Source organism: Cygnus atratus, chromosome 3 (assembly GCF_013377495.2).
Source record: "Cygnus atratus isolate AKBS03 ecotype Queensland, Australia chromosome 3, CAtr_DNAZoo_HiC_assembly, whole genome shotgun sequence".
In the NCBI taxonomy this organism is placed as follows: Eukaryota; Metazoa; Chordata; class Aves; order Anseriformes; family Anatidae; genus Cygnus; species Cygnus atratus.
The window spans coordinates 88,227,798-88,242,558 of record NC_066364.1 but is presented as its reverse complement, the minus strand read 5'-3'; the positions used below and the strand labels follow the sequence as shown (position 1 = coordinate 88,242,558).

Sequence of the window (14,761 nt, the reverse complement as noted above, 5' to 3'; positions counted from 1 at the left end):
CCCACAGATTCCTCCTGGGGAGCCGGGGACGGATGAGGGAAGAGGGCTGGCCGTGCCTCAGCGCAGAGATGCCACGTGCCTGAATCAGAAGCAGCTCCGGGCCCGGGAGCCGCACGGACCGGGGCTGACGTCAGCCCCCGGGACCGGCCTCCCCCGGCCTCCGCTGCGGTCGGAGGGCTCCTGCGCCAGCAGCAAGAGGAGCCCCGGTGAAGGACGCGGGACCTGAAGCTTTGCTGCAGCTGCAACGGGGTTTGTGTGTCCCCGGGAGGGAGCCCGTCCCCGTTTTTTATCGGGGAAGCGGAGGGCGCAGCGCGTGGCCTGGTGGTGAGGCTCCTGGGGCTGCTGTTATGTGGCTGACACCAGCTGAGCCGTTTCCTCTCTCGGTGCCTTGATCTCCCCAGCAGGTACGTGGCGAGGGGAGAGAGCGGAGATCTTGCTCCCTGGGGAGCTTTGCCCATCCCTGGGGAAAGCCCGAGACATCGAGCCGGTGGGGACGGGGAGCCTCCCATCGGCGGTGCCCACGGGGGCAATCCCCGGGGCTCGGTCCCCGGAGAAAGGGAGGCGGCGGCCAAGCACGGAGGTGATGCTGCGCCTTCCCGGGGACGTTACGTGGCGCAGAGGGTGGGGATCGGAAAACCGCTCTGGAACAGAGGGGTTGCAGAAACCAGCCTCTTCCCAGGGCACGAATGCAGGTAGCAGCAGAGGCGGCTGCTCCGCTGCCGGAGCCAGGTACTTGCGACACCCAGCTGAAAGCGGGGCAGGGCTTGTTTGCCAAGCTGCTGGGACTCGTCAAGAGGCCGGTTTGTTGTGCCAGCAACACGGAAGGTTGCCAAGCCCTTTTCCCCAGCCGGGAGGTCAGGGCCTTGAGCCTCGTTTCACATCTGGGCAAAAGCACGGCCCAGGGGAACGGTCCCTGCTCCTCTGGTTGGGGCAGGCACAGAGCTGCAGAGGGAGCGCAGTCTGGAAAGAAAACGAAATCCCACCGGTGTCTGCTTTCTTAACCCCAATAACAAGAAAAGGGGCACTGAAGCCCTGCGTCCCCATCTACGGTTTGGACCAAGTCCTTCAGGACATGCAGAGCCCTGCTGTGACCTGTCAGCGCTCCTGCACGCTGTTCTCTTGCTCTCTCCTTTTCCCTCCTGCCCTTCATCCCTCCCCACCGAGGAGCTGAAAGTCCCTCACCACCTCGACGGCTCCTTTTTTGCCTGCGACCTGCCAGGCCGCTTCCCCTCAGGCTGCCCATTTTTCTTCAGAATACCGATTGCGCAGCACCCAGGTCTCCCCATGTAACCACCAGGGAGGGACCATGCAGGGACACATCCCGTGGCCCCTGCTGGGGGGAGACGGCCGCACCCCCTCCTCGCCTACCCATGCTGCCAGCTACAGGGCCAGCCCCGGAGCCCCAGGGATTCATAAAATCCCTCTCTTGCTGGCCTTGGTGGCAGCTGTGCTGGCCGGGAGGGTGTCGGGGAGCACGGGTGACAAGCGAGCCCCGGCCCCATGCGGGAGGAATGCAGGCGCTGGGTGCCGGGGGAGGCGAGCGCTATAAATAGTTTGTTTAACGCACCGTGGCCAGGCCCCAAAAGCATTCCCCGTGCTGCCGGCAGCTGCTGAAAAAGGCCGAACCCAGCAGCTGCCGGGCGGCACTCAGCCCCCGGGACCCCCCGGCCCTCCCCAGGGGCAGCGTGCCCACGGGGTCCCCGCTCCCCTCGCCGGGTGGCCGGACCCAGGGTGTCCCTCGGGCTCACCGGGGAGCTGCCTTGGTGGCGGGGCTGCTCCCCACACCAGCACCCGGCTGTCGGTGCAGGAGGATGGGGAGGGGGCTTTGTCCCCCCTCCAGCCCTCTGCTGGCACAAAGGCCCCTTGTGCCCACGGGAATGACATTCCTGCGGCTGCGGGATGCGAGGGGAAGACGGGGCCGGAGCCTGGGGCAGCTGCTGGGGACAGGTGGGGACGGCCACGGTCCTGTATTAGGCAGGGGGGGGGGGGGACAGACACGAGCAGCTGGAGGGGGACCCCCAGGCGGGTGAGCACCCAGGAAGGGGTGCTTTGCGGGGGGGGGACGAGCCGAGCCACGTCGTGGCACTAGCTGGCAGCTGGGCCCCCACCTGCTGCCCCCCTCCCCACAAATGCCGGGCTGCCAGCTGCCAGGGCTGGGGAGGGAAAGGATGGGGCAGCTGGTGCCTACAGGGAGGGAGGGGAAGGGCTCCCGGTGCCGCCGCACGGGGACAGCTGTCACCCCAAAGCCGGGCGGCAGCCTGCCCCACAATGGGGCCAGTGTGCGCGACGGGGCCCGCGGCTGGGACAGCGGTGACAGCTACCTGCGCCTTCCCCTGCCCGCCCCACCCAGGCGTGGGGACGAGGAGCAGGGAGCCTGGACGAGGGACACGGGGATGGGGACACTCCTGTTCCAGACTCTGAGCACCCCCAGGGCTGCGATGCCCACGCCATGCACGCACTTTTGTCCCCAGCTGCAGCCTGCACGGCCCCAAAGGAAGCAAAAGCCACCACCGGCCTTCCCCCTGTCCCTACCCAGGGCCGAGCTGTGCCCCCTCTCCCCCCACCCGCCCCAAGCCCCAGCACCCACCAGGCGCGCCCCCAGAGCTGCCCCTCGCTGGGGGGCTCCTGCGGTCAGCAAGGAGGAGGCCGAGCCGCCCATCCAACGGAGCTCGTTTTATTAACCCGGAGCAGGGTCAGCGGGGCGAGGAAGCGGAGCTGCCGGGCGGCAGCAGTGGTTATTGCTGCAAGCTCGTCCTCCGGGGCCGCCGGGTCGGGGGGCAGCCGACTGGCCTGCCTGCCTCGGATGGGCCCTCGCCCACCGCCATGCTGGAGCCACCCCCTTCCCACACAGGAGAAGACGAGGACGGAGAAGTGCAAATATAGTGGCACCGGAGCCACCTAGGTGATCTGTGTGCTCGGTGGAGGAACCCAGGGGAAGAGGGGAGGGGAGGGTGAGAGGATGAGGGAGAAGAAGGGGGAAAACCAACAGCTGTGTGCTGGAGAAACGCCCCGAACCACCACCACCACCACCACCACCACCACCCCCCCTTGTGTTCCCTCCGCGGCCCTGCTGGGGGGCAGGAGCCCAACCCCAGCACCCCCAGCGGCAGGGGGAGAGGCCAGGGCAGCCCTGGGGGAAAGGCTGGGGTGGGGGCATGGCTGTGCTGCGTGGCTGTGCCCACGTGGGAGGAGAGGAGCCCCACGTGCCGTGCCACGTGGAGGGGGAGCCCCCAGAAATTCAGGGCTTACGTGATGGGGCAAAGCGGGGCGGAGGGCAGGGAGGTGGGAGGGAGATGGTGAAGGCCACGCAGGAAGCAGCCTCGGCTGGAGGAAGCTGACCAGCCAGGGCTCCACGCTTTGGTCGTTCTTAGCGGGGAGGAGTGCAAGGGAAGGGCTTCAGGGAGCGCAGACCTTCCTCCTCCCCACAGCCTGACTTCCCCAGCAGGGCAGCCCTGGTTTTCCAGGACCTGGCTGCCCCTGCCCGAGCAAGGCAGCACCTGCTGATGCCCCCCGGCATGCACAAGGGGACAGGTAACGCGTGCCAGAGGGGATGGGACAGCACTAGAGCGGGCGATACAAGCCCTCCCTCTCTCCCCCACAGCTCCTCTCCCTTCTGGGCAGCTGGCCCCAGCTTTCCCCCTCCCTCCCTCGCTCGCCTCCGAAGCTAGGTGCGGTGACCTCCAGGCACCCCCTGCTGCTTGCCCTCCTCCTCTTCTGGGGTGGGACGAGAGGAGGGGGAGAGGTGGAAAACAAGCCCAGCCCAGAAGAGGAGAAGGGCGTCCCCTGCCCGCCTTTCCCCATGCCGAATGCTCCACGGGCGCGGGTGGAGCGAGGCTCACGGGGAGGCAGGGCTGGTGGCTTGGCGTGGGATGGAGCGAGGGGAGGGAGATTGCCCTGTGGCCCCGGACCCGAAGGGAGGCACTTGGAGGGGGCCTGGCCTGCCGGCGTGTCCTAGGCACAGCGGATCAGTCCTGGCTCCTAGCCACACATCGTCAGCAGCAGCCACTGGGAAGGAGAAAGAGGGGGTGAGCAGGGGCTGGTGCACACCGACCCGGCAGCCCACATGAGACCCGAAGCAGCTCCCTCGCCCAGCCCTCGATCTTTTAGGGGTTCTTCCCCAATCCACGGGGACAAAAGGCCTTCCTACCACCCCCCGCAGGTGCCCCACTCGCTTTCGTGTCACCCCCTTGTCTCCACACCCTGCCAGCCCAGGGCACCGTGCCGAGCTCTCACCTCGGCGAAGTTCATGACGGCGGTGCCCGTGCCCTCGGGGTCCATGCTGCGGAAGAACCCTGCAGGGGCACAGGAGCGAGGTGAGCAGCCCGTCCCCCTGTCCGTCCGTCCCCCTGTCCGTCCGTCCCCGCCCTCCCCACCCGGGGCAGCACTCACTGAACATGGCCTCCAGCTTGACCAGGCAGCAGACGAAGTTGTCGAAGTCCACGCCCATGTCGGCGTCTGCGTAGCGGGCCACCACCACCTGGTGCAGCTTGTTGTTCAGCTTGAAACCTGCGAGGTGGAGAGCGCTCAGCGCCCACGGGGGCAGAAGAGGATGCAACTGGGGAAGCCCCCACCCCGCCCAAGGAAGGGAGGGACGCCCTCCCTGGAGCTACAGGCCACTGCCGGATGATTCTTAGCTCAATGATCCACCTCAGGCCTCTGCTTTTGCCAGGATGGGACCCTTCGGGTCAGACAGGGACGTAGGCTGGGACAACCCTGCATGCATCCCTAACTCTGAGGATGCCAGCAACCAGCATGGATGGGCAGGAGAGACACGGGCCACATCTCGCTATGACAAGTTGGCTCAAAGCTCACGATAGAGGCTGGTCCCATGCTTCTCCAGCTACCTGGGACAGGGCTCCTACAGCTTCCCTCCACCCAGCCCAGCCTCGCCCTCCCCAGACCCACCAGCTGACTCCAGTGCCATGCGCATCTCGTAGGAGCTCATGGTGCCCGACTTATCCAGGTCGTGCTGGCGGAAGATCGTCTGCAAAAAGCCATCACAGAGGACGTGAAGGGCAGGCTCTCCCCCGGCCATCCCCCCCCACACCCCAGAGGGGTGCTTCCCCCTGCGCCCCACTCACCAGCCAGCTCCGGATCTTGTTCCAGAGGATCTGGAACTCCACCAGCCCCAGGCGGGCGCTGCCGTCCTTCTGGGGAGCAGAGAGGGTCAAGGAGAAAGCGGCCAGCAGAGGGGTGGAGTAGCAGAGCAGGCACAGACAGAGCAAAGCAAGCGGATCCTGGCCTCTTTAGGTGAGAGGAAGCATTTCAGCCAGGCCACGCTCAGCCTGCCCAGCTCTTTTTTTCCAGCTTCCCCTCTCCGTCCTGCTGCGTAAGCAAGATCAGAGCCTGTGAGCCAAAGGGAAAGCTCGATGCTTAAACCAGCTGCGGCGCCACTCACCAGGAAATTTGGCTGTACTTTGTCTGCAGGGAGCAAGCACACTGCTGTGGTGTGCCCAGAGCAAAAACAGGCTGGCGTGCAAACGGGATGCTGCAGGGCATAGCTGGAGAAGGGCTTGGAGCCGCTTCTCTGCCCTCGCCTGACCCCTCAACCACACGACCTTGTGGGAGCAGGAGAACAGCCCGTGGCTCCTCTCCTTTTGCTCTACACCTCTCATCCTCCACCACTGGACGAGACTTTTTTTGGGGGGAAAGAACACCAGGTGCTCAGGCACCAGGTGGTGCACGCAGCCATCCCTGGATCACCCTCGGTGCAGCCACGAGGAGCCTTTCCCCCTTCCCCCGGCTGCACAGCCCTGGCACGACCAGGCAGCCCAGCCCCAGTTCCCACGGAGAAGTTTCCCAGGCACCACGCCGCGCGCCAGGAAAGCTGTCCCCTGCCCCCAGTGCCAAGAGGATACATCCATCAGGTTGACCATGTTGCGGCAGGAGTCCAGGCTGAACCCGTCTGTCTTCAGGTCTTTGTCTGAGGAGGAGGAGGAGGGGGGGATACGTGCATCAAAACACGGCCTGCTTAACGGGCCCGGGCCACGGGGAACGAAGAGGGGAAAGAGGGCAGCACTCACGTCTAGCGATGACTCTGTTCAGAATAGTCCTGAGCTCGAAGACGCTGATTTCCATGTCCTGCAGCAGCAGCAGCAGCGTTAGCAGCACCCCTTGCCTCCCCCTGCCCCTCTGGGGCAGAGGGCTGCTCCCCACCCCACTCCTGCCCACACATCCGCGCCTTATTCACAGAACAGCAGGGTGCCACCACATTCCCTGCGTGCCTGGAAGAGCCTGGGCCACAGCTGACCTCCCCTTCCCCAAAATCTGCTCCCATCACACCGTCCCTGGGGACAGCTGGGCTGAGCTGCAGCATTTACTTGTCTGGTGGGTGGCACCAAGAGGCCCCTGGGACGTCATGAGTCCAGAGGAGCCCTTCTTTAGGAAGCCCCTGCTCTCTGCAGTCTGACGGCAAGGGGTCCCGTCCCTTCCCCACCCCAGGGACCTGCCGGGGGCTTCCCAAAGCTTGGCGTGACACAGCTGTACCCACCTCTCCTGCCAGCTGCTGAAACATGTTCTTGAAGCCATCCTCTATGTCATCCTCGGTTATTTCCTCCTGAAGCCAGAAAGGGAGGTTAGTGATCAAATAAAGGCACTGCCCTGCCTCGGAGGCTCAGCAAACATTTGAGGTGGATGAGAAGCCGCTCTCACCTTTGTTCCTTCCCGTGTCCCCATCACCTTGAACCTCCCAGCCCACCTCTGCCACAGAGGCATCCCAAACCCACACAGCCACCTCCTGCCCACAGCTCCCAGCCCCAAAGCCTCAGCACCAACTGAAGGAGAGTGGTGGCCCCTACCTCATCTGCCAGATCTGCAGAGATCTCCTCGTCCAGCTCCCTGGGGGCACAAAGGGGGGAAAGCAGTGAGGGGAGGGCAGTGGGGTCTGCCCCACGGCTCACGGATACAGGGCTGGCCTGGGCCATCTCGTCCCGTAGCCAGGCAAGGGTGCGGGAGTTGGCCGAAGGCTTTGCAGCAGGGACTCACGCCGTGTCCGACTGCTTCTCGGTGAAGACCCGCAGGACGAAGTCGGCCTCCTTGTGCGGCTCAAAGGTGGAGGGCACAACGATGTACTCGCCAGGGGGCAGACGGATCTGGTTGCTCACCTCCCGCAGGTTGATGAAGGTCTCGGAGCGCGCCCGCGACTGGTTTCGCAGGAAGAAGTCCTTCTTCAAGTGCACGTTCTGGCTGCCCTGGGCCTGGGGAGCACACGCACTTGTGGGCAACAGCCCTGCCAGACAGGGACCCGCAGGGTCTGGGGCTGGAAGAGGGGCACAAATCCTGCTGCCCCACACCCCCTGCAGCTGCCCCGTGGAGGAGCTCTGGGTGTCCTGCCCGGCACGGACCACCCATCCTACGTGAATCCGCCCAGCACCCTTTAGCATCCCAAGCACTGCCAGCCTGGTGGGAATCCCAATCCCCGGCGCGTACGCATGCTGCGTTAACCCACTCCTGCCTGCTCCTGTGCAACCTTCCAAGAGCTCTGGCAGCTTAGGACGTACCTCCTCGGGAACCTGCAGGGAGAGAAGAGAGAAAGTCAGAACCCCTGTACCTGCACCCTCTCTCTTAGGCCAACAGGATGGGGTATCGCTGACCCACAGACTGGCCAAGGTCCAGGGAGCAGGTCCCACGGAGGTAGCACTGGGGTGGGGGTTACCTCGTAGACAGCGAAGCCGATGGTGTGCATGTCGCCCCCCACTCGCCGCTCCCGCCGCCGGTGCTTCTGCATCAGGGCCACCAAGAAGCTGCAGGCCACCTCGTCGTCCCCAGGGTCATCATCCTCTTCCAGCAGCTTGATCTTAAACTGGGGGTTGATCCAGAACGTGGCTGCGAGGAAGGACACACGGGTGAGATACCTGGCCTCAGCGATGCCACCAAGAGCGGAGCCGCGGGAGGGCGAGGTACCTGGGTGATTTCTGCAGCCCCCAGCAGTGCTCCCCCGGCGCCACGTGCCCTCGAACACCTGCGTGTGCCACCTGCTGAGCTCGTCCTTGGTGAGGGCGTCTGGTGTGAGGTTGCAGATCTCCAGCCTGGAGAACTCCCTCATGAAGTCCCGGAAAGACATCCTGTGGGGAAGCAGGCAGGGGCTGAGGCCATGACGTGGCCGGGGAACGCAAACAGCTCTGGATTCAGCTGTGGCTATCTTTACTAGGTGGAAAGAGTAGATGGGAACCGCCCCAAACCCGCTTCTCAGGGCAGTGAGCTGAACGCTGGGTGCCCTGTGGTGAGACAGGGCTCATGAGCCAGGCTGCCTCTGGTGGGGATGGCACCCCTGCAGTCCTTCACCCCATGAACCTCACTCTTTGAGCCCCCAAAACACCCCGCAGCACGGAGTCCCACATCAGGCTTCCAACATCTGCCTAAGCTGCTGCTCACTGGGGAACCCTTCGTTTTCGTGATTTGGTAAGAAGCAAGTAACTCCTTCCTGCTCACTCTGCATTTCCAGTCCCTTCTCAAGTGTTCGGGCTCCCTCTTTGGCCACTAGAAGAGTCACAGCCAACGTTTTTAGAGAATTACAGGGTGCCAAGATCATCTACACTGAGCAGTCACAACTCATTTAAAGCCCAGTGCTGGGTTTGTACAATAAGGGATGTTTGTCCTTCTTAGGAATTTATTTGTGCTTAATTTCCTTGAAGGAAGGGAAATCATTAACTAGATCAGGTAAGAAAATGTTACAGGCTTTCTGGTAGTGGAAACACAAATGATAAACGCAGGTCATGCGCTTTAGGAGAAACACTAAGATCTCTCCTGGGCTCCTCTGCTCGTTCCCACGCTGGATGCTGAAGAAGAGCAGCCCTTTGCTCTGGCACTCACCAGAACTCTCCATCCTCCATCTTCAGCTGAAGCTCTTCCCTGTCGCTGGGGTCGATGTTGTCCCACTCGGGGGAGCTGGAATAATCAGAAAAGACCATCAGACGAGGACTCCTCAAGGTGAACTGAGACAATCTCAGTGCTACGCGCTTTGGCGCTGGCCCTCAACCGAACCCCTCCCTCATGCTGTGAACTTCCCCGCAGCAGCGTCACGCGAGATACGTCCCAGTTGTTTTTGTGTGCTGCCTGCCAGCAGCTCAGCTGAAGTCCCAGCTGAACTCACCCATCGCTCCAGGCTCCCGTCCACTCCACCTGACCCCAGGGGTTCCTGATGCGGATGAGCTGTTCCTGCTGACCCCGGTAGTTCACCTGCCAGTCATCAGACGCAGGAAGTTAAACCCGTGCCACCGGCCATGGCATTTTAGGGCTATTAAGGTCTCATGCAGCCAACTCACATCTCTGAAGGCTGTGACGGAATAGGCATGGCCCTTCACCAGCTTCTTGAAGGTCACCGCTTCCATATCAAAGGCGCTTGTGATCTGAAAAGAACGTGCAAAGCTCACGTGAATATGATTAAATTCATGCAGTTCTATCTCCACCCTTTTTGAGGGGAGTCTGGGAGACTGCATGGAGAACGACCCTTGCTTTGTAATGCTCCAGCCAAGGGAAGGAGCTCCCTGTACTCGAAAGCTGTTGACCGAGGACAATTTAAAGCCAGTTTCTCTGCCAGAGGACCCCGAAGACCCATCATGAAACCACCCAAACTCCAGAAAGCGTAAGAAAAGGTTTCATGCTTCCCAAAACACGGAACTGTCACTAGGAGCAGAGATTGTCCTTGTGGGTTCCAAATCTCAGAAGAGGTTACACAACGGATCATGGTGGTGCACAGCTACTGCTGGGTGCAGCAGTCTCTTTAGCACAAGTACACCCCAGCCACACGTTCAGCGCTGGCAGCAGCTGACCCTGGTGGAGCTGCGTTTGTTCCCACTTTGAATTGCAAATCCAAGGGGTACGGCTGGCAGCGGGGACGGGGATGATGCGCTGTGTTGTTTGTGGCTGAGAGGGAGCAGATGGAAGCGCCCGTTCCAGGTGATTTGCAGATGTTGACCCAAGACATGGCCAGAGCTCTAGGCAGACCCTTGCTCAGCAGCCTGGCCCGAGACGGACATTTCCCACTCCGTTAAAGTGAGACCATTCCCAGGCACCAGGGTGTAGCCTCCGTGCCCACGGGCTGTCACACTGGCTCCGGGTGGGAACGGTGCTCTGCTAGGAGGAGAAAGAAGTCACCTCCCACCCAGTGTCCCAACAAAAGCACTTACGTCGATGGAGCAGCCCAGCAGGGACCCCCTCTCCAGCGCCTTGCGGATGATGTGGCCCATGTTGCGCGGCGCCCGCTTGAGGTCGTACATCTCCGCCACGCCGCCGGTGAAGTCCTCAAAGCCCTCGGTGGTGCTGCCTCCTGAAAGTGCCTCGTAGCAGCCGTTCAGCCTGAGCACGGGGCAGCGAGAGGGGCACGTGAGGTGTCAAGGACACACCGTGCTGCCGCTCTGCCCCGTCCCCTATTGCACTTGTGCCCGCTGTGGTGGGACTCACTTGGCATAGGCCTTCTCCAGCAGAGCACTCCAGAACTCGGTGCACTCCGCTGAATGCACAAACAGGAGCTCCCCATCCTTGGTGGGCAGCTGATCATCCACCACCACGTCCACCCACTCGCCGAACTGCCAGATCTGGGGAGAAGACAGGGGTGAGCAGGACAGAGGTGCACCCTGAGCATGCCCCCAGATAGCCCATCCTGCCCCCAGCCCACCGCGCAGGGCCAGGAGCTCCCAGCCCACCTGGAAGTGGAAGATGCCAGCGTAGTCCTCCTGGAAGCTCTGCCCATGGGGCACCACGCGGTGCAGGAGCTCCTCGTTGAGCGTGAGGGAGCCGATGGCAGCCAGAAGCCAGCAGTCACCTGGGCAAGGAGAGGAAAACGGCGTGAGCTCCTGCTGCTTCCTTAGCCAGGGGGGTGGAGATGGCTCGTTCAGCCTGCCCCCACACATCTTGGTGCCCTGCACCAGCCCTGGCCACCCAGCTTGCTGTGTGGGTCTTGAATCTCTCAGGTGTCTCCACCACCAGCCTGTTCCCCTGCCACACATCCAGCTTTGGCAATGAACCTCGCTCCTAGCCCACACAGAGTAACAGCAGGTGCTTGGAAAGCAGCATTAGCTCAAGGCAGAGAGGGAGCAACCCTCCCTGACCAAAAAAACCTCCCTGGCCTGTGTCCACACCATCACATAGCCAGCATCAACTGCCCCCCCTGCAGTCATTTGTCTAGACCCTCCTGGATGCCCTCCACACCTCAGGACAGTGAGTTCTGCAGCGCAGTTATGCTTTGCATTTAAAGAAAAGTTTTCCCCTGTTTTCAGTCACCAAGTGAGACGTTTAACACTGGTGCCATGGCTTCAAGTTGCAAGAAATAACACCGCACTTCTCCTTCCAAGTGCTCTTAACCACAAGTGCTGCTCTAGGCCAGCACTCCTTTTAAATTCTTTCCCTTGGTTCCCCTTCCTCTTTCGCCTCTAAAGCCTGTCATACATTAGCCTTGAGCCTGGGTAACCTGTACGGGGCTGTGTTTAGACAAAATGGCATTTCAAACTCTGCCCTCCTAGTGACCAATTGAGAAACACCGCAGTGCTCTGGGCTGTTACACGCTCCAGTTACCACCTCAGGTTTGTCCAAATTGCCGGCTGCATTAAATGTGGTCAGTCCTGAAACCGGTGTGCTGTGCTAAGGTGCACAATGCTCAGCTTGGTCGAGATCAGGAAAACACTGCTGAAGGCAGCCAGATCTGTTTTTGATGGTCCCTGAATTGCAGTTACCAGCCCACCCAGCCCATTTGCCCTACTCTCCTTGCCTCAGCACCTTGGCTTGGGCGACACCCCTGGGGAAAGGACATATCACCTCTTCTCCCACGTAGCTCTGCTTTCAGTTTCCTTCTGCCACACCGTGTTGCTTTGCAAGCACTCTGTCACGAGCAGCACATCCTCACCTCACTTTATTACTCCCAGCTACCATCCCTCGCCATTTACCAAGGCAGCGAACTCTTTGGAGCAGCTCCTGGCCTTGTTGGCAGCACACGCAGGGCACAGATCTCCCCTCATCTTGGCACGGTCAGGCTGTGCATGCATCAACCCATTTCTGTAAGGCTTTAACCTAGAGCCAGCAGGAGTCATGAAGTGCCCCCCCCCACCTTACAGCTTCCACTGCGCTACATGGGGAAGGAGTACAGGGATGGTTGCACGTGAAAACGCACTGCTCTTTGGTCCAAGACCTGGGGACAGATCTCCAGCACTCACCCAGAGCCCCCTGGCAGATATCCGTCCGGGTTGCACCGCCAACGATGAACTGAGGGTCACCCACTAATTCCTGCAGGAGGAGGAGAGAATCAGATGGTGGACCTCAGCAGGACGTGTGCTTCTGTGAGGCTGTACCCACCGCAGCTCTGACCCAGGAGGAAGGGTGTATTGCCCCACAGCGATGTGCCCACCTGCCCTCTGCCAGGGAACGCTGCTCGACTGCCACCCCAAGGCCACCACAGCAAAAAAAGGCAAGATCCCCTTCAGCAGGAAACAGCTAGACAGACTGCTGGGCATTCCCCTTGCAACCCCAAAAGTCCCAGTCGCCGAGGGTGACTGAGCCATGCTATGACATCCAGAAGCAGTGGCACAGCCCACCCATCTTCAAGCCCAGGCCTGCTGCCTAGAGGCTGAAGGGCTTGCCAGACCTGATGCTCTTCTGGGCACTGCTCTATTTCCTTGGGGAAGGGGCTGTGAAGCACCTGGGGACTCAAGCACAGCGAGGAGCAGACCAGAGCCAAGCTGCAGCTTGGCAAACCGCGTTAATGAGGATATTGCAGGCGAGGGATACGAGCCCAGTGTGAGGAGAAGCGAGCCCAAAGCTTACCGAGGGGCGCTTCCACTCCACCCCCCGCGTCTTGCTGGAGTGCGGCCCCAGCTCCTTGAACCCGAGGGCGGAGGGGCCGGCTGGGAACTGGGGGTCCCTGAAGAGGGTTCCGCTCTCGATGCACTCCTGTTTGAGGGCCTCATAGTCCTGGTTGAGGTACTTGATGGCGTTGTGGTGCTGGCCGACCCCCTCGGCTCTCAGGCGGTCCCGCTCCAGCCGGGCAGCGATCCCCCCGAAGGGCATCATGGCTGGGCACCGGCAGCGCTACCTCTGCCTCCGCTCCCTGAGGAAAAACAAGCACCGTGAGGCCACAGCAGGGCACGGGCCTGCCTGACTGCCAGCACAAGAAGCACCCCCAGCAGGACCTGGCTTCGGGAGGACCTCCCCAGACCCCATCCCCGGTGCAGACAGCGGTGCCTGGCTGCTCAGAAGTGGGCCGTGGCCTCCTGCCCAGCTATTTAAGCCTCTCCCCAGGCCTAAGACGCTTGCATCTGGCTCCCGGCACAGCTTTCTGGACTCGCAGGACCTTCCCCATCCCTGCTCGCTGGCTCCTCCTCGCCCGCCGGGCTGTTCCTCTGCCTGGAAAGCCTGAGCACTGAGTCAATGGGACGGGGAAGGGAGGAGCACCTCGGGGAGCCGAGAGGCTCCATGTCGGGCGGTGAGGGAAGGAAGAGGCGGGATGGCCCTTCCCCACCACACAGGGTGACTCAAGTCCCGCTCGCCGAGGAGCGGCCTCCCGGGAGGCACAGCGGGGCGCAGCGGGACAGGGCGCAGGCTGCGGGGCCCGGCAGCACCGGCACCGTCCGCCTCGGCCCCTCCATGCACCGGGCTGAGCCTCCCAGGGGGACGCGGGCGCGGTGCAGGTTATTCTTAGCCCTGTTACTGAAAATACCCCGGGGAGGTTGTGTCTGGTGGCAGGCCGGGGTCACGCAAGCGCAGAGCGAGGAGGAAGGCTGCGGACCCACGGGTGGGACGGGATCGTGCGCGTCGCGGGGCGGTGGGACGTGGTGGCGGGGGGCTTCCCCGTGGTGATGCCGAGATGCTGCCGGCCCCACTACGGGCAGGGAAAGGCAGACAGCGGTCTGGAGAGGAGCCCAGCCCAGGCCGGCCTTCCACGCCACGCAACGCCCGACCGCAACGCGGGGGGCTTTGCGGGGCTGGCGGCACCGCCACCAGCAGCGGGACACCGCGGTCCCCGCGGGGCACAACACCGGGCACGCAGAGAGACGGCGCCGGGCAGCACCGGCCCGGAGACCCCCCCCCTAAACCCCGCAGACCCCAAACCCCGCCGCCACCCCCCGGGAGGACGCGGGGCTGCCGCAGCGGGGAGGGGCACGGCTCGGCACGGCTCGGCTCGGCTCGGCTCCGGAGCAGCCCCCCCACAAGCCCACCGGGGACAAGGGGGGGACGCAGGGACTCACCGCTCGCCCCGCACGGAAGCTGCCACCGCCCTGCCCGGCCCTGCCCGGCTCGGCACGGCCCGGCGCGGTTCGGCGCGGCTCGTCCCGGCGGAAGGAGGGCTCTGGGCGGGCAGGATGTGGCGGTGGGCGGCGGCGTTAAAGGCGCAGCCCTGGGGCCGGGCTCCCCGCTCGCCCACCCCACGCGTGTCCGTCCCCCCCACCTCCCCCCCCCCCCCCCACCTCCCGTGACTCAGCGCCGCGCTATGCGGGCGGTGCCCCCGCCTGGCCCGGCCCGGCTCAGCCCGGCCCGACCCCCTGCTCGTCCCGGCCCTGCCTTGTCACCCCTCGGCGGCCCTTCTGAGCGGCTTTCCTCGCTGGCTCCTGCAATCCTTCCCCCGCTGGGGAGCGGCGTCCTCAGGCACCGGCGCGCTTGGCGGGCCGCCTTGCCCAAGCTTTGCCTCGCAGCGCTGCCTCTGCCCGCGCCCAGGAGTCGCCCCTTCCCCGTCCTTGGGCTGCGGGAAGCCAGTTTTTTTGTCCCCAGGTGGGAAGAGAGCCGGGGGCGCGGGTCGAGCCAACCCGCACCTTGCTGCGCCCTACCCAACGCAACC

General features: G+C 63.2%; 1 protein-coding gene across 2 annotated transcripts; it reads right to left on the bottom strand.

Moving 5' to 3' along the window:
* Positions 1-2,658: 2,658 nt before the first annotated feature.
* CAPN11 (calpain 11) lies at positions 2,659-14,296 on the bottom strand. 2 transcript variants are annotated; one of them, XM_035561188.2, is made up of 22 exons: positions 14,175-14,296; positions 12,754-13,036; positions 12,147-12,216; positions 10,644-10,762; positions 10,402-10,535; positions 10,128-10,296; positions 9,264-9,347; positions 9,092-9,177; positions 8,812-8,886; positions 7,903-8,063; positions 7,655-7,824; positions 7,500-7,511; positions 6,985-7,196; positions 6,798-6,837; positions 6,491-6,556; positions 6,024-6,081; positions 5,859-5,923; positions 5,082-5,150; positions 4,906-4,984; positions 4,390-4,506; positions 4,234-4,292; positions 2,659-4,005 (listed from the first exon to the last, which is right to left on the bottom strand). In XM_035561188.2, the coding sequence occupies exons 2-22, from the start codon at positions 12,997-12,999 to the stop codon at positions 3,979-3,981; spliced, it is 2,118 nt and encodes a 705-aa protein (XP_035417081.1). In that variant the 5' UTR covers positions 13,000-13,036; positions 14,175-14,296; the 3' UTR covers positions 2,659-3,978. The 2 variants fall into 2 exon arrangements, with proteins under 2 accessions (XP_035417081.1, XP_035417074.1); XM_035561181.2 differs by having other exon boundaries at positions 6,985-7,511.
* Positions 14,297-14,761: the final 465 nt, after the last annotated feature.